The sequence below is a fragment of the Truncatella angustata genome (genome assembly GCF_020726525.1).
Source record: "Truncatella angustata strain MPI-SDFR-AT-0073 chromosome Unknown BKA67scaffold_1, whole genome shotgun sequence".
Lineage (NCBI taxonomy): Eukaryota > Fungi > Ascomycota > Sordariomycetes > Amphisphaeriales > Sporocadaceae > Truncatella > Truncatella angustata.
Window position 1 is genome coordinate 4,832,276 of NW_025763381.1, and position 19,918 is coordinate 4,852,193.

A 19,918-nucleotide genomic window follows, 5' to 3' on the forward strand; every position below is an offset into this window, starting at 1 on the left:
GCCTTCGAACCCTCGCCAGAATCGGCTAGGCACCGAGCTCAGTCAACACCTGTTCCCTCAGCGCTTCATACCTCCGGCTGTCGAATCTCTTCCGCTGCCAACCACTGGCCCTCAGACGCTCGATCCGCTTCTGCAGGGCCTCATCCCCGCTGCCGCTGCGCATGCTCATCGCGCTTGCCGCGCGCGGAGGCAGGGCCGAAGACGCCAGAGAAGCGACGCTTCCGCTCCGGCTGCGGTCCCAGGCGCCAGGATGGCCGCTGAACAGTGGGTAAGGGTCAAAATTAGAGCCGCTCCTAGAGGAGTCCTTTAGGGATTGCATAAGTGCGTTCTCGAGGGCGTGCGCTGTAAGCGCAGGAGCGGAGGCTGGCGTGCTTATTTGTTCCTCCACGTCAGTCGTTGAGGAGGCGGGGGAGTCACCGCAACCAAGACCCGGAAGCGATGAAACCCCAGGCAAGGTGGGCGTCCCTGGGACCTCGGGTATCTCGTCCGGCTCAGTCATGAGGGCATCAATGTTGTCGCGATGCCAAGCTACTTGCGATCGGAGGGCGGAAAGCTGAGCGATCATGCGATTCAGTGATCTGGTCTGCAGGAAGGATTCCATGTCAAACGGGTCTTCGATCTGGTGTCCTTCCGGTACCGGTTGCAAAACTGGCGACAGCGGCTTGTATTGCTGAACTGGGTCCACTGTCCTAGGGCTGACCATCTCTGTGAGATCGGGAACAGGCTTAGCCACCACCTCCGCAGTGACTTCGCTCTGGCCAAAGAGAAAATCAGCCCGCTCCCAGCCAAGAGTGGGACTGTCAGGTCGGATAAAGGGTTCAGGTTGCAAGACTGTTTGAGGGATCTCGATTTCCGGCAGGCCGGAGAACGATACCTTCTTCTTCTTCTTCGGTTTCTTTGGATGCGCTGTTGCTTTCAGATCCTCGACTGAGGAGAATGAGTTTCGTGGCGATGATCGTGTGGTACACACGGATGATGACCTGGAGCTGCCCAGACTCGGGGCTGATGACGCTGAGGATGCTGATCTGGTCATCTGTGTCGCGGTCTCCTCCGCCTTGTTGATGAGTGCTGACGCCTTATCGTAGTGCTCACGTGCATCGTCCAGGAGTTTAGTGCGGTAAGCCGAGGATTGCGATAACGGTCGTGCACACATCTCAAAAGACGAGGCGGCGTAAAAGTGCAGATACACGAGGTGGAGCGTTTCCACCTCACACGTATTCTCAAGATTGTCCAGGATGTCGCAGCACCTTGCCGAGCAGGTACGATATTTGCGGCTGACATACTTTCGCTTGACATCATTGACGGCCTTTCTCCAGTCTTCAGCTGTTGCGGGTATGGCTAATGGAGAGGCTGGCGTCGTTATCGTAAGTCGTCTCATGGACCTGGTTGATGGCAGTGAATGTTGCCGTTTGTGGCCGAGAAACAAGGTTTCTTGGGGCACCATTACTGAGGCTGGTCTCTTCATATCTGTCGGTTGAGCAGTGATACTTGCTCGGTTGGTCCTCGAGGATGGCAGCAGAAGAGGTAATAGCCCGCCCATACTGATCTTTGCTGACAAGAGGATGAAGCTGATCAATATGTATGAATTCTTTACAAGAATTTTCAGCCGCCGTCACTCTGTACCTTGGCAGAAAAAGGACCTCACAGGTTGCCTTCGTCAATATCGCCAACCAATAACACTATTCCAGAGAAGTTATTTGTAGTTGCCGGTCTTCTCTTGAGGTTGGTATCCGTGAGAGTTTCACAAAGAAAGATCCAGCGTTGCTTTGCTTGGTGACTTGAGCGAAACTTGGCGGAGGTCTGGAATTCTGCGGGTATAATGTTTTTATCCCGTTGCTGGGTGAAGTAAGACACAAGCCTCAGGACAGGTCGATTGAATAGCTAGAAAGGAATGTGACGGTGATGTTGTCGAACGATGGGCCTATAGCAACCACTGCAAAACACTCAAAACTCCCACGTTTTCGGAGCAGCGTATGTCTCTGCAGAAGGCGTACAATGCAGATACCTGATCAAAGATATGACGCGGGGAATGAAAGACGCAATTCGAGTTCTTTGCTCCGTCTGAGGTATCTTCTGTGCTCGAACGGATCATGCCAATACCGTGCCCACTCCAAACAACTGAAGAGTTGCTGCCTATTGAATCTTATCAAACAGCCTATAATGTCTGGGCGGTTCGGAATCCAAATCGCTTGACAGATACATGCATGAATAAATTTCAACGACGGAAGCCGTTGTTTGAGTTGAAACAACTGGACGAAACAAAACGGGATTCCAAACAAAGTTATGGACGCTGAGAATGCTCGAGTTTAAACTAAATCGTTGGGTTTTCTCAGTATTCAGAAAGAAGCGACCCAGGAACCTGCCATGTGGTGAAAAGCAAGGGGTATCTAGGATGCAAGGTACGCTCAGATGCGACAAGTGGGTATAAAGTATGTTATAGCAATGCGACTCTGTGCGATGATCTTTTGGGGGGAGACTCTTGACGTACACATACATACAACGCGAAACAGAGATAAGATTGTAAAATGTACGAGACTTTCCAAGACTTCCTACGAACCGGCTTTATGTGGCTTTTAGTATCATATCCATTTTCCTGTTAGAGGAGAAAATGCTCCTACCGGATTGGCCTATTTTGTTCCGGTCACTGTTTTTGTAGGTCACTCAGATCAGACTGAAATTGTCCGGCCAATCCCAGCTGGACAGATCTGTGCGGCATCGACATCTCTTTTTGGTGCGGCCAAAGCAAGCCATCAAAGCAAGCCACTGGGAAATTTGACCCGAGATGTCAGGGGTACGAGTCCCAATGCGACAGAAAGAAGCAAATGGCGTGAGAAAGACAGGGCAGGTAGTGGGAAATTTCCTGTGCTGTTACAGCAAGAAGCAAGAAGCACTGGGCAAGTTGACTTCGTTTAGCACTAGCGCTGGATCCCTTTCAAGTTTCTCCAAGACAGTTCATGACGGTCTTCGCGATCCTGCGCTAGACCGTCTGTCTGCCGGCGCCGGTTGTTTGCAGGTTCGAAGCATTGCACTTCTTTTTGTCCAAGGTCTCCCTGAAAATGCACCCAGACTAACCGCTTGTCCACCCGCGGAGATTTGACAGAGCGTGGCAGGCTGGCAGGCTGGCAGATGTGCCTACACCGGATCCGCTATGGCCCTTGTTTCGACAGGGCTTTGAAGAGCAGCAAAAGGGGACTCCCTTGTCGGCGATCCTCAACCTGTACGCCATGCGCCAGTGCAGCCGATGTCTCTTTCAGCGTGGAGTTGGTGGAATTGTTTGAGATTTCCCATCTGCCAGCCACGGAGCTTCGATCTCTTTCGCAGCAAGACTTCCCATCTTGAGGACGCTTGGTCGCGAGGATGCGCCTTGCACTCATCATCTCAATTTTCGTGGTTGACGCAGCAATTTAGATTACATGCCAACACGAACTTGGCGGGTTGCCAGTCCACTCTACGTTGGAAGATAATCGATCAACGCCCATTGCTTGAAACATGGAAGATCAGTGTGATATGCTGCAAGCTGGCACATGAGGGACTCGAGCTCGTCAGTGCGCAAGTAAGTACTTGAGATCTCATGGCCTGGGGCTTGGCTGTTGCGCACACTATTCACTGCCACCAGCCTCTCCTTAGCGAGATCGCTCCTCTGTTGAGTATGGTGCGAGCTGCAGCCGCACTGACCTCTGCCGGGGCCCGGACCAAGGAAGGCACTTTGCAGCATCGCTCGAATAACAAAGCTTTTTTCACCGTTGCATCAATGCAATTCTACAAGTCCGAGCGGGCGGGGTCGCTCTCGAGTCGCCTCCATGTGAGATGTTTGTAAGAGATGGCGAACCTGATCATCACAGAAAATAGCGGCAATAAGGGGGAAATCTCTAGAGCCTTGTGGAGCAATATCACGAACGCATCAATCGTATCTTGAACGTACTAGAATTAACGATGTCGTGAGACGCGTCGTGGATCTTCCATGCGTCTTGTAGGGCAAGTGGGAGACGGGACGGAGGATCCTCTACTGCAACTCAATAAAGCCACAAGCGGCTGAGGCTTAGGAGAGTAGGAACCCGTTCTAGATGGACTATACATGTTTCTATAGGGTTTAGTCGCTGCCTACAGATTGCGAATGGCTTCGCATCTGCACGAGAAGTGATCAGTCTTATATCTGCTATGACATGAAGCAAACTCAAACGAGTCAGGTCAACACCGTCGCGCTTTCCCATGGCTGTCGTTGATCATGCCAGCCGAGTTATCTTGCCTGACTTGCATGGTGGATACTTTACAACTTCGCCTCGGAGAGTCATTGTAATATAGTCCAGCCAGCACAGTGACTCATGTCAAAGGATATGCTTTAGCTTAGGTGAATCGTGATGCGTGTTGTGCTGTCAATTCTCGACAGAGCAAAGCACGGCTCCGAAGTGAGTCCATCCGGATACCATCCAGCGGTGAGGATGACGATAAATTACGCAAGAAACTTGGGCAAAGTGCGCAAAGGCCATTGGAATTTCAAAAGTACATAAAGTCGTATCGAGAATCCAGGGATAAAGCTGTCAATCTGTCACTACTCATATTCAGGATATCTGTCCCTGGTTCCTGGTTCATAGTAGGAAAATGCTATTGCGCAATGGTAAGCTGCGACCTTAAAAATCCCCGCTCCTATGAGCGACCCCCGAGATAAGCCAGATACAATGCATCATTCGACTCGTCAGCGACGGCTCGAAGAAACGGCCATATTTTGTGTTAGCAAGTGCGATTCGCCTTACTGCATGTTGAATGTCACCTCGGTTAGAAAGTCGTGGTCACGGGGCTTAATTTTGTACAATGCGACTGGCTCCTCAGGAACAGCATCACTCAAAATGTCAACTATAGTATAATGCAACCCTGTGCTTGGACATATTTCTTCGACCTACGCGGCATAGTCATCCATGCGGATTCAGTGTACGCCATTTAGTTATGGGCCATACCATGCCGTCCGTGCGACTTGTATCTCGCAAAACATCACGGGAAGCCGGCTTCAGCTGTAAACATTGCTTGCTTACTGTCTTCCGAACAGATCCTGGCCAGTGAAAGTGGAGACTTGGTGTGATCCGAGCGCATTGCATTGCAGTAAAAATGGAGTAGCAAATTGAAGCAATATCACGAGTTGAGCTGTGCAAGTGAGATGTGACCTAGAGCAAGCTCAAGTTATCTGATCGACCAATCATAATGCAGAACCAAAGATCTATATAGTTTGTTTCTGTGGCTTTTCGCATGCAGCAAACTAGCAAAGATGGGATGAACTTGCTGCAAACACTACATGAGATGAGCATGTATGTACGTGATTGAGGCCAACTAGACCACTTCCTGTACTGTTCGTTTATTCCTCCTGTAGTGTAAGCTTTATGAATTGACTTGTGATGATTGATACCAAGGTGGGAGAAAGATGCATATAGTCTTGTATGGGAATCAAGCAGTTCCGATCCGTGTGCAGCCACACGTTGGCCGCCCAGCCACACATCCCTCCCACACTCAAAGGCGGTACTTGTCTCACATTTATTTTGTTCTTCATGTTCTTGAGCGGGTTAGGTAACAGTGTACTCGACGATCATTGCTGTTGCGGCTGTTCCTGCTCCGGTTGCTTGCCATCATCGACAGGTGCAGCCTGCTTCGCAACTGCAGCGGTCTCGCCTGCGCTGACCTCGTCGCCTCTGATTCCGTGCACTACTCGCAGTCCTCCGGCCTTCATTGTAAGCCCATCTAGCTCCTTCTTGCGCGCCAGTCTCTGCTTGACCTCCTCTGCAATGTTAGCGATATCAACCAGTACACCCTCCTTTTCGGGGTGCCCATCGCTTAGACCCATCTCCTTGATTTTCACCTTTCCATTGGCGAGCTCGTCTTCTCCTAAAACGACTGCAAATGGGACGCCGTTGACCTCTGCAGCCTTGAACTGGTTCTGTAACTTAGGCTTGACTTTGTAAAGAAACTCAGCCTAAAGATTGATCGGTTAGTAAAAGTCCAGTAGTGTACCCATCGCGGCCTAACACTTGGCTTGCGTATTATCGTCATGACTCACCTTGATACCGGCGTCCCAGAGTGTCGAAGCGATAGACATGCGCTCTTTTAACAGTCCTTTGAATCCAGCGCCACCGAATGCCATGACAAATACATCAACATCATTCAGACGAACTGCTGCAGCAGTCTTGTCTGCCTCCATGCGCGTCTTAATGATTGAAAATATGCTTCATGAATAAGTAGTTAGTATTTCTCCGTGCACAAAGACAAGGGCGGTTTCAAGCAACAAGTAAGAAAAGGATATAGGGCTCTGGAAATCGCATACCGGTCCACTATAGCATTTAAAGTCAGTAATTACTTCTTCACAACGGGTTGGGGTGTTTTCAGGAGTGTTGTAAAACAGTCATGAAGAAATGAATGCCTTTTATAGGCAGTATACGCTTTATAGACATGCTGAGAAGGGTATAAAGTAATTCCGAAATTTGCTTACCGCCGAAACTAATGCCACAGCATGGGATTTGACCTTTGTCGCCTCGTCCTGAAAACATGCCTACAAGGTTGTCGTATCTGCCACCCGCGGCCACTTCAGGTGTTGAAAAAGACTTGGTTAGTCACATTTTCTAACGAGGATGGGGAAGAGTCTGTGAGTTTCTAAGGAGTCAAAATTACGAGTCTCGCTTCTGGAAAGCCTGCAGGCTGAGAAAGAAGGTCATCAACTAGCATTTGCTCAATCAAACAACGGAACCTGGGGAAGCAGATTGTTTCATACGTACCACTACCTACTCCGATGGCAGGGTCGTCGGAACGATCGTCGTCTGGGTTTGTTGTCGACTTCTTGCCCTTCTTCTTCGGAGCCGCAACCACCTCCTCGGCCGCCGGTGTTTGTGAAGGAGCCGATCCTTCTGTGACGACTATGTGACGAACACGGGTTAGCATTACTCTATTTGGACAAGGACAAAGGACACTTTACCCTCCCATATGCATCCGCTGTAGTAGTCGAGCCCGCGAGCCAAGCTGAGATCAAAACTGACTGGGCCTAAAGCATTGAAAGCCTCAAGATAGTCGAACAAGACCTCGAGATCGTCCATGCCCTGTTTCATTGAAGCGTTTCCAGAGAGCTTCTCGTCGGCCCGCAGCTTTTCCAAGAGATCGCGCTTGCCCTTTTGGACAACCCATTGACCAATGCGGTCTGCCACCTCGGCGTCGAGACCCTTTTCATCTGTCATTTCTTTCCTGACATCCGCCCAAGGTAATTTATCAAGCTTGTCCACTGCTGACGAGATTGTGCGGACCTTGTCCTCGGGCACACCGCAAACTGCAAATATTCCGTCCAGGATTTTTCGGTCTGCATTACGAAACAACCCAGTTAGCGAAAATTTTCCACAATAATCGAAATTGTTCCCCAGGCTTCTGGCTTGGCCAGAACAACTAGTCTCGCTTCTCGAAAGGCCTGTAGGCTGAGTAGGTCGTCGACCAGCATTTCCCCGGATCACCAAAGCAAATTCAGTATGCAGGTTGCTCTAACGTACGGTTGAGTTTAATAGTGAATGTTCCCTTCCAGCCTAGAGCATCGAATACCTCATCTGTATCAAACATGCCAGTTAGTTAATCTTTCAGGGTAAATAGGGTTCTTGTTCTTGGTCCTATCGTAGTCATGACCACCGGTTCCACTTGTCAAAGACTTTTGGACAGGTCTTGACTAGTTTACTCTCCAACAATAAGGAAGTTTGGGAGTTCGGATGGTTTTCTACACGTACTGATAATCCTGATGATCTCGGCATCGGGGAGCATTGGATCGTAATTGGGACCGGCTATATCGAAGTCGCATTGGTAGAACTCTCGCATGCGACCCTTGGTCATGGCGGGTTGGTCTCTTCTGTAGACCTTCGCGATGTGGTATCTCTTGATCTGTGTGACGTCCTTGTTCATGGCAAGCCATCTGGCAAAGGGCACCGTCAAATCGTACCGGAGACTGCAGATCTCGCCACCCTGATCAGCCAGGTCGTAGACTATAGTATTCAAGGTCAGTAGCTACTTGGAGGTCGTCTTGGATAGCTTTCCAGAGCAAGAGGCATTGTTGCAAGAGCGTAAAAGACTATGTATGCCAATACGCGCTCTTGATACACGGTTGCATGCCAAGCCAGAACATGGTCACGAAAGTTGCTTACTGAGCTTGCTGTCCTCGCCATATTTGCCGGAGAGAATTTCCTTCAATTCAAACACAGGCGTATCAATCTTGACGGCCAGAGGTCAGTATTATTCTGTCTGGTCGAGGGCTTCTGCGAGTGGTACCGTGACACCGCCGTGGCGCTTGAAGACTTCGGTAATGGTGTTGAAGATCTTGTCGCGAATGACCTGATCGCGGCCCTGCCCTAACCCGAGAATCAGTACTTGGTGGCTTCTTGTCTCGTGTGTTGGGTGACAAACAATCGCGGGTTCCTTTGGGCGTCTTTGCGACAATCAGAGAGGTCAGTATTCATCTAATGGAACGCGGACAAGGGCGAGCTGCAGTTGCCTTGCGAAACAACAAGTGGGAAGGGCTGGGCAGGGATTTGAGGCTTTGAAAGACGTACCTTGAGCTCGAACTTGAGGCCTTTGGGTGCCATGGCGTCGGATTCTTGTGGTTCGTTGGACTTGAAGTGGGATGGGGTGGTGAGCGATGGCGGGGTAGTAATGGCAGTGGCAGCAGTGGCAGCAGCAGTCGTGACGCGCCTGTGGGTTGAGCAAATGGTTCGAGGTCGAAAGCCGAGGACAGAGAGCTGTCGAGCAGATCGCGGGGGTCTTGAGGACCGTAAAAAGAGTTGAATTGGAATCTTCATCCAATTGTTTTCAGTTGCCCGCAGCCCCTCAGCGGATGCGCGCGAAATGGGGGATTAATTCTCGTGAGTCAACGGAACCCTTTCACACATGCGTCAGAGTTAATGCAAGGCTGATAGGTTTTTTTGTGAGGAAGCGTTTCTGTCAGGCCTTTGATTGGCTAATCTGGATAGGCCGCCCCCTGCTGGTACTGTAGTAAATCGTTAGTCCCGCGGCCCGACGAGAGACAATCTCGGGTTCCTTCTAACCAAGCACTGATACAGTATACTGATAGCTACCGTCGAGTATGCATGCCTTTCCTGTAACGTAGCTGATATGATATGTACCAGAAGACATGAGCCTGTATTCTTGTTCGGGCACTACACTCTGGCATGTCATGGCATGTTCCCTTCAGTTCTCGCCTGCCAGAGCAAAGCGACCTTCCAGTAGCCTAGGGGTTGGTCATCAGCGGACTTGTATTAATTAGTCTTGGTTGTTGGCCATACTTGAATTGGTAGGTTTTTATTTCATTTTACTGCCACTCCCGACCCATGGGTCGTGTTCATTCATATTCATGTTCATTCCCCTCGAAGTCTGGCGTATAGCTCAACGCAATGTTTTTGGTACCGTTTTCCTTAGGTGACTTTATTTTTTGTTCTCCAGATCTTTGCCAGTTGCCGTACTGTAACCTAACCTTAGGTGTTTCACGGTCAGTAGATCACCTGACGTCAGGCCACTCTTCGCGCGTGTCGCCATCAGCGTGGCTGTGCACTTTGGTAACAAAACAGATTGATTCTCCATGCCAGCCCCATTCTGCCAACATTGTGAACTCGTAGCAAATGTGTCCCTGATCAAACATTAACTCTTCAGATTATTCAAATTCACACATCAAACAACTGCGGTTGTCTTCCCAAACTACTTCTACGCACCACAGTGACCATGGGTCGATGGGATCAATACGACGAAGACGTCCCGGATGGCATGACCCGGATTGGTTATGACTCGGACGACCAAACTTATACTTTCCGCGATGCTGACGGCAGCATTTGGGAGAGTGCACCGGGCACTAAATGTAGCGGATTGCATTGCATCTCCGGCCCTTCGGCGCCCCGAGACAGCTACGAGCCTGACGATGACGAACAACCGCCTCCGTATACTGCGAACGAACCTCTGCCGGGAGCGTCCTGGCGTGTGGAGATGATGCCGCTGTTCAACTTCTTTTTGATCATCGGGCTTTTCCTCATTGGTGTGTTCTTCTATCTAAGAAAGACAGCTGGGAAGATGGACAAGGAGCTCGAACAGCTACAGTGCGGCAATAGGAACGTGGTATACACTATTCAGGCTGGTGATACATGCTGGGATCTCGCCAATATTAGAGCCTTAACTGTCGACGAGCTTCTCATGGAGAACGCAAACCTTGATTGCGACCAGATGACGGTTGGGCAACTTATTTGTATACCAGCTAGTTAAACGGTTCATGTTGCAGCTTACATGTGCAACATTCAGAGCTCTATTGCACAGTTCCATAGAGTTTCGCCGGATAAGTCGGTGCGAAATATACGACACAGTAAAAGATCAAATGCAACGTCCCAATCCCCAGCAGTGTTTTGTGTCCAATTCACATAGTGGATCCTTAACTATCATTTTGAAATTATTTTCTGACGGATACACAAAATCGCGGTAAACACATACTTCATCTGGAAGCTCCAATATCCGCTTACCCAAGAGAAATGTCTTCCACGTCTGCGCTTGGGGTAACAGCGTTCGACAGTGCCGATGTTAACATTTGGCTAACGCCTCAACACTCGGGGATGCCACCTTTCCACAGGGCGTAAATAACCCAGAAGAGGTCGCAATGTTTATCTTCAGGTTTAAATGGATCATAGTTCTTAGTGGCTCATCTTAGTGTTGTCATATTTTAGAAACGCAGGCCTCTCAGTTGACATTTGTGAACGTCACAGTATGGCACATTGAATTCAAGGGCCTAGTTTTTGGAGTGGTGGTAGTGGTGTGCAGTGGGGGGTAAAGTAGGCTAGACTAGGCTTTTTATACTTACTATGAGGTTAGATACAAGCAGTAGACCATCTATACAATTGAAAGGAAAATCCTTGCGATTTTGCCCAACCTTGAACTTAAACCTGTCCCGCACCCAAGCTCCGGGAAATCATGTTATGTCATGATTTATCTTCGAGGTCTCTTCTGCTGTTTTACCTATGTGAGAGGAACCTCTCGGCGTGACACACAGCCGAGCTGATGGGAACCGTGGTACGAGACCAGCTGGCAGTGGCATGGCGAATAAACTCAATGAAGCGTAAGAAGCTCGTAGATGCATCGATCGACTAAATTGATGGTGAGAGAATATATTCCAGGTACGCGTCATATAAATATTGATCAGCCCGTCATCTTAAAATAAGTTGTATGCTCTCATCCCAACTGCAACTAGATTGGTTTGTCGTCCGGAAGCAACGCGGAGGGATTTTTAACCAGCTTCGTCTGGCAGGCTGTGGCACTGCGTGATTGACACATGCGGTACCAACAACAATTCTTCATACATTCGAGGATATTCATGCTATGCTGACTTCCATGACGCTGCAACAAGAGAAATCTGAGCAGGGGAACGCTCAGCCTTACAGGACAGGAGTCAGAAAATGTATAAAACCACAAATCAGGATATTGTACACTGCCACAATAGTTAAAAAGTCAATCTTGCACCAATGTCAATGGGATCCCATGTTTTTAGTGTATATATGACTCGTGATGATCTTGGATAGGCTGATTAAATTGGACTTGCGCCAACAGAGCCAATTTTGAGAGCAACTTTTGGCATTGCAATACGTTCCGTTACCTTTCCACTTCTATAAGTAGGAATATAGAACGTAAAGATGATATTCCAGCCATTGCAACTTGCGATTTTGCATCATGAAACCAAGGCTGCATTACGCCACTCATCCACAAGATCACTAGAGCATTTGGGGTTAGTAAATACTTCTTTATAATGCGTCGGGTCTCTGGGGATATTTTGAAACAGTTACAAATAACCGAATGCCTTCAGTGGGCAGAATATGCTCCACAGATGTGCTAAAAGGAGTAGAGAAAGATGCTGAGATTTACTCACGGCACACCTAAGCACGTCCCCGTGAAATTTGCGACTGTAAACCGACCATCTCCTTTCAGACCTTGAGCAATGGCAAATGTATCGTCGTTATCTTGTCCAACCGTGAAAATCCGCTGGCTTCCTGTGGCACACGGGTGCTCAAAATCGGGAGTCAAACTTGTGTATTTCCCACAAAAGGTCTTTCTCATTTCTATAGCTGCTACCGCAATTAATACAATAGTGAAAACTGCCACGAAAATGCAATAAACCTTGTACCACAGCTTTGATATGCAAGGTATTATTGTCGTCCGCAGGGGCCCGGTACCGAAATAATATCCGAGTATGAAGACTGTAGGTGCTAGTAGAGTCAAGTAATACGCGCCAAGCAGCCATGAGGTTGTCGTGAATATGCCTTTCCTGCCGAAAGTTCCAACCAAAGGTGATATAAACAAGATATCAAGAGCGAAACACCCAGCTATGGGCATCATGAAAAACATCCGGAAAGCTCTACTGTACCAAATATGAAAATCCTCAGGCATAGGCGGTAAGAGCTTGTGGTAAGGCTCACAACTTAGACTATCAACTGAGCCAGTTGACAGTCCAGTGCCGTATGATTTGAGTGATGGTGGTTGTGTTGATTTGGGGCTTTCGTCAGAAATAGCGAAGTGAAAATCGTCTGTGAGCCACAACGCGGCGCACAGCCGAAGAAGACCACATGCCCCAATCGGTATGAACAGTCCACTGACAGCATCCATGGTTGTGTAATCGCCTGTGGAGGTGAAATTTCCGAGAATGGATGTAACAGCTTGTATGCCTTGGAGGAAAACAATGACCGTCTTCAGCATTTCTAGCGAGAGAAGTCTCACCATCGGCCCCTCCGGCAATCGCGTTGCGTACGGCAAAGCTCGCTCCAGCATATTCTCCGACCCATTCCAGCCCTTTGGTGTCCAGAATATGGCATTACTTGCTGCAATGTCCACGGGGCCCCAATTTCGTGATCGAATACGCCGGTCGGTAATGGCTGCATATCGCCATAAGATAGAAGCCGGATTGTAGTGGCATATCACATCATGCCATTGAGGTCGATCGTGATGTAGATATGATGGCCGCGGTGCTCCAGATAAGATATGAGCGACAAGTGGCGCCAGGCCAAGGGTGAAAAGAGCGATCCAGTCCGAGATATAAACATCGCGACTTCCCCAATGAAAGGGTAGAATGATATAAGTAGTATTGTTGGTCGCCATTGGGAACAGTGCGCTCAGCGCAGACTGGCCGGCACCCGATAATGAACGAAGTGAATGGAGTCAAAAAGAAGAACCTGCTCCATAGTTACACACTCAGTTGATTGTGTATGAATGCAAATGGGGGCGCATTCTGTTCATATATACACTCAATTGCAGCCGCTCGAACGCATGGAGTGAAACGGTCTCTGGAGGCAGGGGCTGAAGGATTCCGGGTTGAAGCATGTCCCCGTGTGTTAGAAAGACCAACATTTTCCCATGATGGGTATTGTAGTAGGATTGTGGCTGACACAGTTCCAGGCTACCTGCAGGTCTTTGGTTGAAGGACTCAAATGCTTGTCTCCTATTTGACCACTACTGCTGCTGAAACCAATCCTCCAGGCCACGACCACAAAACGGTTCGCTCAAAGAAATATAAAAACCAGATCAAGGGAATTCGACGAAGTCTAGTTGTATTAATAGCATTCATTGTTCCACATGGTCCTTGCCCATCAATTAAAATTGTACCATATTTTTGAAAAGAAATGTGGGTCACAGTAGAGGTTGAGACCAGCCCGTATATTACTGTACCTCAATTCTTGCAGTGCAGTGTCTATAGCTCCTGACGTTCATGGACTGAGGCGTGATATGGTCGTGGCTTGATGACTGCATCCAGGAGAACACTTCAAAAGCATTTACTAAGTCATACTCGCCGGCTGGCAGGGGTATTTGCATGGTGCGAGGGGCGAGATGAATTCCCCGGGACCCGTGGAGTTGTGGTTGGCCGTTGCATTTTCGACCGTACTGATCGCCATGACACCTGTGGCATCCTCGGCGGCGGCCCCGTGACTCTCAGCAGTGGATTGTCGTTCGGAAACATTCAGTGGCTGCGAGCCTGACCACAGTGGTCGACAACAGGAGCCTTTCACCTACACAGGTGAGGTACAACGGACACAAACCCGGAGGTTCCCGGTGCCGTGGTACGCGGCCGTTACAACACTCATGCTTTTCTAGATGGTGAGCCTGTTTTCGAGAGCCGTCAGAGTATGTTAGGCACGGCCTACGAGAAGGGCCACTGCCCGGTTGACATCAAGCTCTGGACTGTAACTGGCGTTATTGGCAGATGGACTCGCTCGGTGATCCCACGATACTAATGCGCGTGCTTTGGCGGCCATCAACCCCGACAATGCGTAGATTTGGTATTCCACAAGGGACACGATAGCCGACTGGAGTCGTATAACTAATTGGTTCTGATTGATACGGGACTTTCATCAATGAAAACGGAAGACGATTTAAAGTTAGTGTAGCAAAGATTTTATCACGTGAGCTCAAGAAAACTTAATTAAGTGTCACAACATCAGAATTCGTTGACATTATCCTGGAACTGCGAAGTTACCTGACCTTAAATAGGATTTCCAGTTCAATCGCGAGGCTGTTACGCGATTGCCCCTACCGCTCCTGTATATCTGAACGATTGTCTGCAGTTCAAATCTTTTAGTCTAGACTAGACCAGTGCAAAACTGCTGCATTGTCTGCTCAAGTTGACCATAGCAGTACTCAATGGGTGTCTGGACTATGTAGTGTTCCTGTAGATGCTGTTTGGCAGACACGGTTGATGATTGTGCCAGAACCTGGGTTACTAAACGACACGGGTTAGCCTCTCTCTTTCTCTCTCACTCTTTCCTCCTCTTCTCCCAGAAAAGGGATTAAAAAATGGGGAAATTCCATTGATATAAGGGATAAAAGACAATGGCATAAGTCCTCGAAAATCCCATACCCATTGTCCCACTGTGAATCAATTAGCAGGTGCTTATTGAAGCCATTGTCAAGATTACTTGCAACACCACCTCCGGCGACAAGATTAGCCATGGAAAGCGTGTTGGTGTAGCACGCGCACATCCAGACTGGATGCTGAGACGATCCACCTGGAGTGTTGATAAAGGCACCTTGGAAGTATTTTCCACTTGGAAGCCATGTACCTGGTGTCTCTGCGCTGTTGCCAGTCAAGCAAATACTGGTGCACTCGTTCAGCACAGCGGTCTTGTTATTGCCAAGCCAGTCAGTCTGTGTGAATTGGTATAGCTCATTCACACCGGTTTGGTTCGCTTTAACGTGCCATATGCCCTCATTGCCTCGATTAATTGTGGCAACAGTCTCCACGGCGTTTGATGTACATGGTGTAGGAGTATCTTGTCGGACTTGATGGCCGCGCAGCAGTAGACCTGACGCGTGCACGCAGGTTGCAAGGCCGCCAGCGTAAAAGACAATGAGTTGGTGAGCATACATCCTCAGGGGCCTGAGCAGGAAGACAATCTTGCTCCTCGAATCACTGCGGACTGGTAGGTTTTATCATCAGCAATAGTATCCTTTGCTCCGGAAATACGACCCTGGCTGCTGCACCCCCTTACACTTGCATTTTCCTGCTGCATTGGTATACTTGTGGTCAAGCGTTCACTGTATGATTCCAATCCATGCTAGCGCCTCTGTATATCGGAACATTGCAAGCATATGGCTCCCGAATGTTGCAGAGTCATTTGCTGGCCGTCGAAACTCTACCAGCATACCACTTGGGGATGGTACTCGAAAGTGGATGCATTGTCTACCGAGGGATTATACCACTAGTTACTGGTAATATGTGTTGCCGGGTATGAGCGCTTGCTAATGTATGACTGACATGGGGCGACAAGCTACGAGAGTGACCAGATTGTTTACTTTTCTTTCTTGTCCGAGAAGCTCCAAGAAGCTCAAGTGCCATGCTCCGATAGACATTGAATGGATGTAGTGCCACCGAGCTGTCCGACTTGGGCGATGAAGTTGCATGGAATGGTTATGGACACAATGGGGCCGCTACCCCGCTAGCCTGCCTAGCGTCTCGCTAAGCTGAAGTGTGGCTGTTTTCGGTGGTGCAAGCCACATCTCTGCCATTTTGGGTATAGACAGATAAAATCCTCCATATCTGATTATCCGCATGCAAACAAGGCCAGTCTTTTTTAACGTTAGTACGTTATCAGAGGTCTGAGAGGTACCATGCACTACTGTACTTTCCGTTGCAGGGCGCCGCTCTCTGCTCTTCTCCCCTGTGTGCCGTCTGAATCTGAATCTTAATCCGAATCTAGTCTAGACTGGACTAAATGTTCAATGGGGTCCGGGCTTTGCCGGCCATGATCCAATCTGATGCCGCCGCGCCTGCCTCATCTGCATCACATTCGCATCCAGCACCAGCCTCATTTCTTTGACGTTTTCCCCCCCGGCATCGCGTCTCAGCGTCGCAGTCGCAACGTCGTTGCTCTCGACTTTCATAATCACCCATTCTCCTACGCACACATCATTGTCGCAGCAACAAAACACTGCGCGAATTCACGAATAGATGATATCGGGCTTTGCCTGGTGTCGTCACCATGGAGAACGGCATTCAGAATGGCTTGCCTACAAACGGCAACACCTCGAAACCATCGCGCATGAACGACCTGCCCGACGAGATACAGCACATCACCCAAGGATATGTACCACTCGGCCTGTTACTGTCGCGCCTTGCGCAGAGGTCGCACAACCAGCTATCGGCCAAGATCCTGGAGTTGGCTAAGATGCCAGTCGCAGCTCCTGCTGTCAACGGCAACTCCACCCATGCTGTCGGCCTCCCTGACGACACATCCGTCGAGAATGTCAGCAAAAAAGCAGCGCTACTCAATTTCATACAGGAGCTGCATGGACGATGGACCAAAGCACTGGTGATAGCTTCATGGAGTCGGAAGGCTCCCACAGTCAGCAAGCTGATCGACCTGATGAACTATATCAACCTGGAGCGCAAAGCCGTCGATGATGGACTCGACTACATGGCCAACATCAAGCGAGACCTGACCTTTGCACGACTACCCAACCCCGATCTGCATACAGCCCTCCAGGTCTTGTCCACCGGCAATGCATCATGGATGCCCGACTTTGGCTACATCGAACCCCCTCCCTTGACCGCCGAAGAGCAGCTGCGATGGATCGACGAGTTGAACACGCTCTTGTCGCTCCGCCTAAACCTCGAAGACCACGACAATATACCACGCCAGTTCCGCGATTACACTATCGATTCGGGTCGCGTCACATTCAAGGTCAAAGGAGAGTTTGAGGTTGATCTTACCATAGCCGACGAGGACTTTGAGAAGCAATTCTGGTTTCTGGACTTCCGTTTCGCCTTTACGCCTGCACCATCTAAGTTGACCGAGACATTACGGGTATTTCTGGAAGCTCGCGTCAACGAAGCACTCGAAAAGGATGGCTTGAGAGGCTGCTACAAATTCCTGCATGAATTCGTGTTAACCCACAAGATCAGCGAGTACGTCCGACAGGGTCACGACCTAGCGAGAGGTAGCTGGGTGGACACTTTGAAGATCGAGCGCTTGAACCGGAGTATGGCAATACAGTATTGGACCAACCGCTATTCCCCAGAGAGTCCAAAGAGCTGGCTCATTCTGGGTGTGCACAGCGGCAAGAAGCCGGGTGCCGCCAGTGTTGATTCCGACGCAGCCAGCTACCTTACCCTGCGCTGGTTCAGGGACAACAAAGAGGTCAAGGAAGCCAATATTGCCTTTGACGATTCGAATGTGTCCACTGAAGGGCTGCTTAAAAGAGTTATCGCGCGACATGTTGGGTACATTCTTACGACTATCCAAACGAAATTACAATTCAAACCGCGATTTCTCAAGCGAGAAGCGGCACTTGCTCTCACCATTTCGGCAGATGAGCCGATTGAGTCGAGCCTACAGGTGCAACTAGGACGGAGCGATCATGTCAATCTCCGAATAGCACCAATAACTGGCTTCTTCTCCATGACACCGCACAGGATGTCTACACTCAGAGGTGAAAATAGGCTCAATGAACTCAAGGACCCTACTGAAGAAGGAATGCTAGTCCTGGAAGGTGTGAGATATTCTTGGGCTGCTGAAGAGATGAACCGCAGGGGCAAGAGCATGGGCTGGGTTATCTGCAGAAACCCTGTCAGAGTGGATGAAATACGGCCAATATTACAGACAAAGGAGCCATTCCAGCACCTGTGGTTCAAGCGGAAGGGGTGGCCCACGCAGTGGTTCTTGATGCTCACTATGAGTCTGGCTGGGGACAGGTGGTGGTTGATTGATGTGTAAGCCGCTCTATCGTCGCCTTTTCTTGATCGATACTAACATGATGTAGCACAAATCCACCTACTGGCCCTCGAATAGCATCTCACGCTGAAATCCCACTCAGTTGTGGGTCGCCAGATCTTAGCGACAAGCTTTTTGCGAACCTCAATATCTTCAGCGCTGCCATGATATCGTATGCCACGGACACCCAAATTTTGCATCAACGACGCATCAAGCACTCCACGGATCAGAAGATCAACCCTTTGTTGCCCCCAAGCATGAAGATTCCCACAATTCAAGTGCGATTGTCCGATATTCTCAGCGGGCGGCCTGCAGGCGCGAGAAAGGTCGCTACGTGGGCAAAGGACTTCGTGCAGATCAGGTTCAGAGGCATTGAAAAGGCATCCAAAGCCACGTCGAGACGCTCACTCAAGAATGGCCAGAACGACTCAAAAGTGAACGTCCAAGCGCCAAGCCGGGAACTCATCTCTACGATCGCGGACGCTCGATTTCAGGTTGCGGATCCAAGCAAGTTCAGCCTCTTGAAGGGGAATGTTGAGCAGGACGTCGCATTCAACGCACGCCTCGGAGTCTTTGCCCTGCAACTGAAAGTCAACCTAGGCAGTACGATGCTTGATGATTTGGCCAGTCGTATACAAGCCATTGAGAGGCTTGTCGATTGTGTAGATGCTATCAGGCGCAGCAGCTCCGACATCAGATGTGATACCATCACACTTGCACAGGTCATTTTCACGTACAGTGATGCGATCGGACATACTGCAGGGACAACAGCAGAAGCCAACCCCAAACGCTGGACGGCATCTCTAGACCTCCGCACTGACCAGATAAAGATGCGTTTGGAAAAAGAGAACCCTCATCTCAGGGTCCTAGACAGCTTTAACCAACTGATTAATTCCGAGCTCGGCTTTGAAAAGGTGCCACACTACTTGGCTTTTACCCTACCTGTACTCAAGGCTCTAGATCAAATTGAGGACTCTTGGGAAGAGATGGATAGCGTCAGCCAAGGTTTTGTCGAGATTTTCTCCGAGCACCTTGACTGGTACACGATCAGATACACTATTTCTGGACCAAATCGTGGGCCGCCAAAGGTTTATCGCATTGCAGCGAAGCTCCGAGAGCGGCGCAACACTCCCTTCTGGCATGTCACAAGATGTGAGCCTGGGTCAAACTACAACCCAGACGACGAGCTTAAGCCAGTATTGACCAAGGTTTGGACTCAATCAAGCGAGAGATGGCAGAGTTTTGGCGACAGTGCTAGCTGTGATGCCAACGATAGTGTCATTAGCTTGTTGAGAGCTATGAATGATGCAGTTAGACAGTTCGCGAAGCAACCACCATCTTCTTCACCACTCGTATCGAGGGTAGCCCCGGTCAAACCTCAACACACCCCCAAGATCAACCAACAGCCACCACCAAAACCGAATAACCAAAAACAAATGCAAACCCAAGCAAGGGCTCGAGCGCAGCAGTCTGGGAGCTCAAATGCAAACGCAATCACGCTGGATTAGACCTGTGAAAGGGGAAGGGAGGTCGTGAGACAGGCGGTGACGACCAGTATTAGCATGCAGTATTCTGCATTTCGGCATTAAGGAGCTTGTGATTTTAATCATTTGAGATACCCCTTTCCTAGTGCTACTGGTCGAGGCCTGTAAGACTACAGAAACCAGACGGATGGAATGAATCAAAATATCATAATGATC

At 49.4% G+C, this 19,918-nt stretch overlaps 6 protein-coding genes across 6 annotated transcripts; 2 read left to right on the plus strand and 4 right to left on the minus strand.

Annotated features, from left to right (window-relative positions):
• Positions 1 to 25: 25 nt before the first annotated feature.
• BKA67DRAFT_530465 (uncharacterized protein) lies at positions 26 to 1,540 on the minus strand (the record flags this gene model as incomplete). Its single annotated transcript, XM_046099241.1, has 1 exon — positions 26 to 1,540. One exon carries the CDS (start codon positions 1,538 to 1,540, stop codon positions 26 to 28), a length of 1,515 nt encoding a protein of 504 aa, XP_045964497.1.
• A 3,567-nt stretch (positions 1,541 to 5,107) lies between these two features.
• BKA67DRAFT_547785 (uncharacterized protein) lies at positions 5,108 to 8,845 on the minus strand. The gene is made up of 12 exons (XM_046101471.1): positions 8,553 to 8,845; positions 8,407 to 8,428; positions 8,272 to 8,351; positions 8,148 to 8,214; positions 7,737 to 7,988; positions 7,509 to 7,562; positions 6,950 to 7,324; positions 6,753 to 6,890; positions 6,470 to 6,562; positions 6,305 to 6,311; positions 6,041 to 6,206; positions 5,108 to 5,956 (listed from the first exon to the last, which is right to left on the minus strand). Exons 1-12 carry the CDS (start codon positions 8,796 to 8,798, stop codon positions 5,573 to 5,575), a joined length of 1,884 nt encoding a protein of 627 aa, XP_045964498.1. The 5' UTR covers positions 8,799 to 8,845; the 3' UTR covers positions 5,108 to 5,572.
• Positions 8,846 to 9,714: 869 nt separating this feature from the next.
• On the plus strand, positions 9,715 to 10,245 carry BKA67DRAFT_530467 (uncharacterized protein; the record flags this gene model as incomplete). Its single annotated transcript, XM_046099242.1, has 1 exon — positions 9,715 to 10,245. One exon carries the CDS (start codon positions 9,715 to 9,717, stop codon positions 10,243 to 10,245), a length of 531 nt encoding a protein of 176 aa, XP_045964499.1.
• A 1,178-nt stretch (positions 10,246 to 11,423) lies between these two features.
• BKA67DRAFT_49621 (uncharacterized protein) lies at positions 11,424 to 13,432 on the minus strand. The gene is made up of 2 exons (XM_046097031.1): positions 11,891 to 13,432; positions 11,424 to 11,735 (listed from the first exon to the last, which is right to left on the minus strand). Exons 1-2 carry the CDS (start codon positions 13,111 to 13,113, stop codon positions 11,693 to 11,695), a joined length of 1,266 nt encoding a protein of 421 aa, XP_045964500.1. The 5' UTR covers positions 13,114 to 13,432; the 3' UTR covers positions 11,424 to 11,692.
• A 1,310-nt stretch (positions 13,433 to 14,742) lies between these two features.
• Positions 14,743 to 15,375, minus strand: BKA67DRAFT_530469 (uncharacterized protein; the record flags this gene model as incomplete). The annotated part of the gene is made up of 1 exon (XM_046099243.1): positions 14,743 to 15,375. One exon carries the CDS (start codon positions 15,373 to 15,375, stop codon positions 14,743 to 14,745), a length of 633 nt encoding a protein of 210 aa, XP_045964501.1.
• Positions 15,376 to 16,487: 1,112 nt separating this feature from the next.
• BKA67DRAFT_530470 (mediator complex subunit MED14) lies at positions 16,488 to 19,726 on the plus strand (the record flags this gene model as incomplete). The annotated part of the gene is made up of 2 exons (XM_046099244.1): positions 16,488 to 18,217; positions 18,268 to 19,726. 2 exons carry the CDS (start codon positions 16,488 to 16,490, stop codon positions 19,724 to 19,726), a joined length of 3,189 nt encoding a protein of 1,062 aa, XP_045964502.1.
• Between the last annotated feature and the right edge of the window lie 192 nt (positions 19,727 to 19,918).

Excerpts from the sequence above, each read along its gene's own strand:
- BKA67DRAFT_547785 (XM_046101471.1), bottom strand. The coding sequence starts at position 8,798 with ATGAAGATTCCAATTCAACTCTTTTTACGGTCCTCAAGACCCCCGCGA. Across the intron at positions 8,215-8,271 it reads AGCGCCACGGCGGTGTCACG|ATTGATACGCCTGTGTTTGA; the intron begins GTACCACTCGCA and ends CTGGCCGTCAAG. Across the intron at positions 7,989-8,147 it reads TGGCGAGGACAGCAAGCTCA|TCTACGACCTGGCTGATCAG; the intron begins GTAAGCAACTTT and ends TGAATACTATAG.
- BKA67DRAFT_49621 (XM_046097031.1), bottom strand. The coding sequence starts at position 13,113 with ATGGCGACCAACAATACTACTTATATCATTCTACCCTTTCATTGGGGA. Across the intron at positions 11,736-11,890 it reads GGGACGTGCTTAGGTGTGCC|TGATCTTGTGGATGAGTGGC; the intron begins GTGAGTAAATCT and ends CAAATGCTCTAG.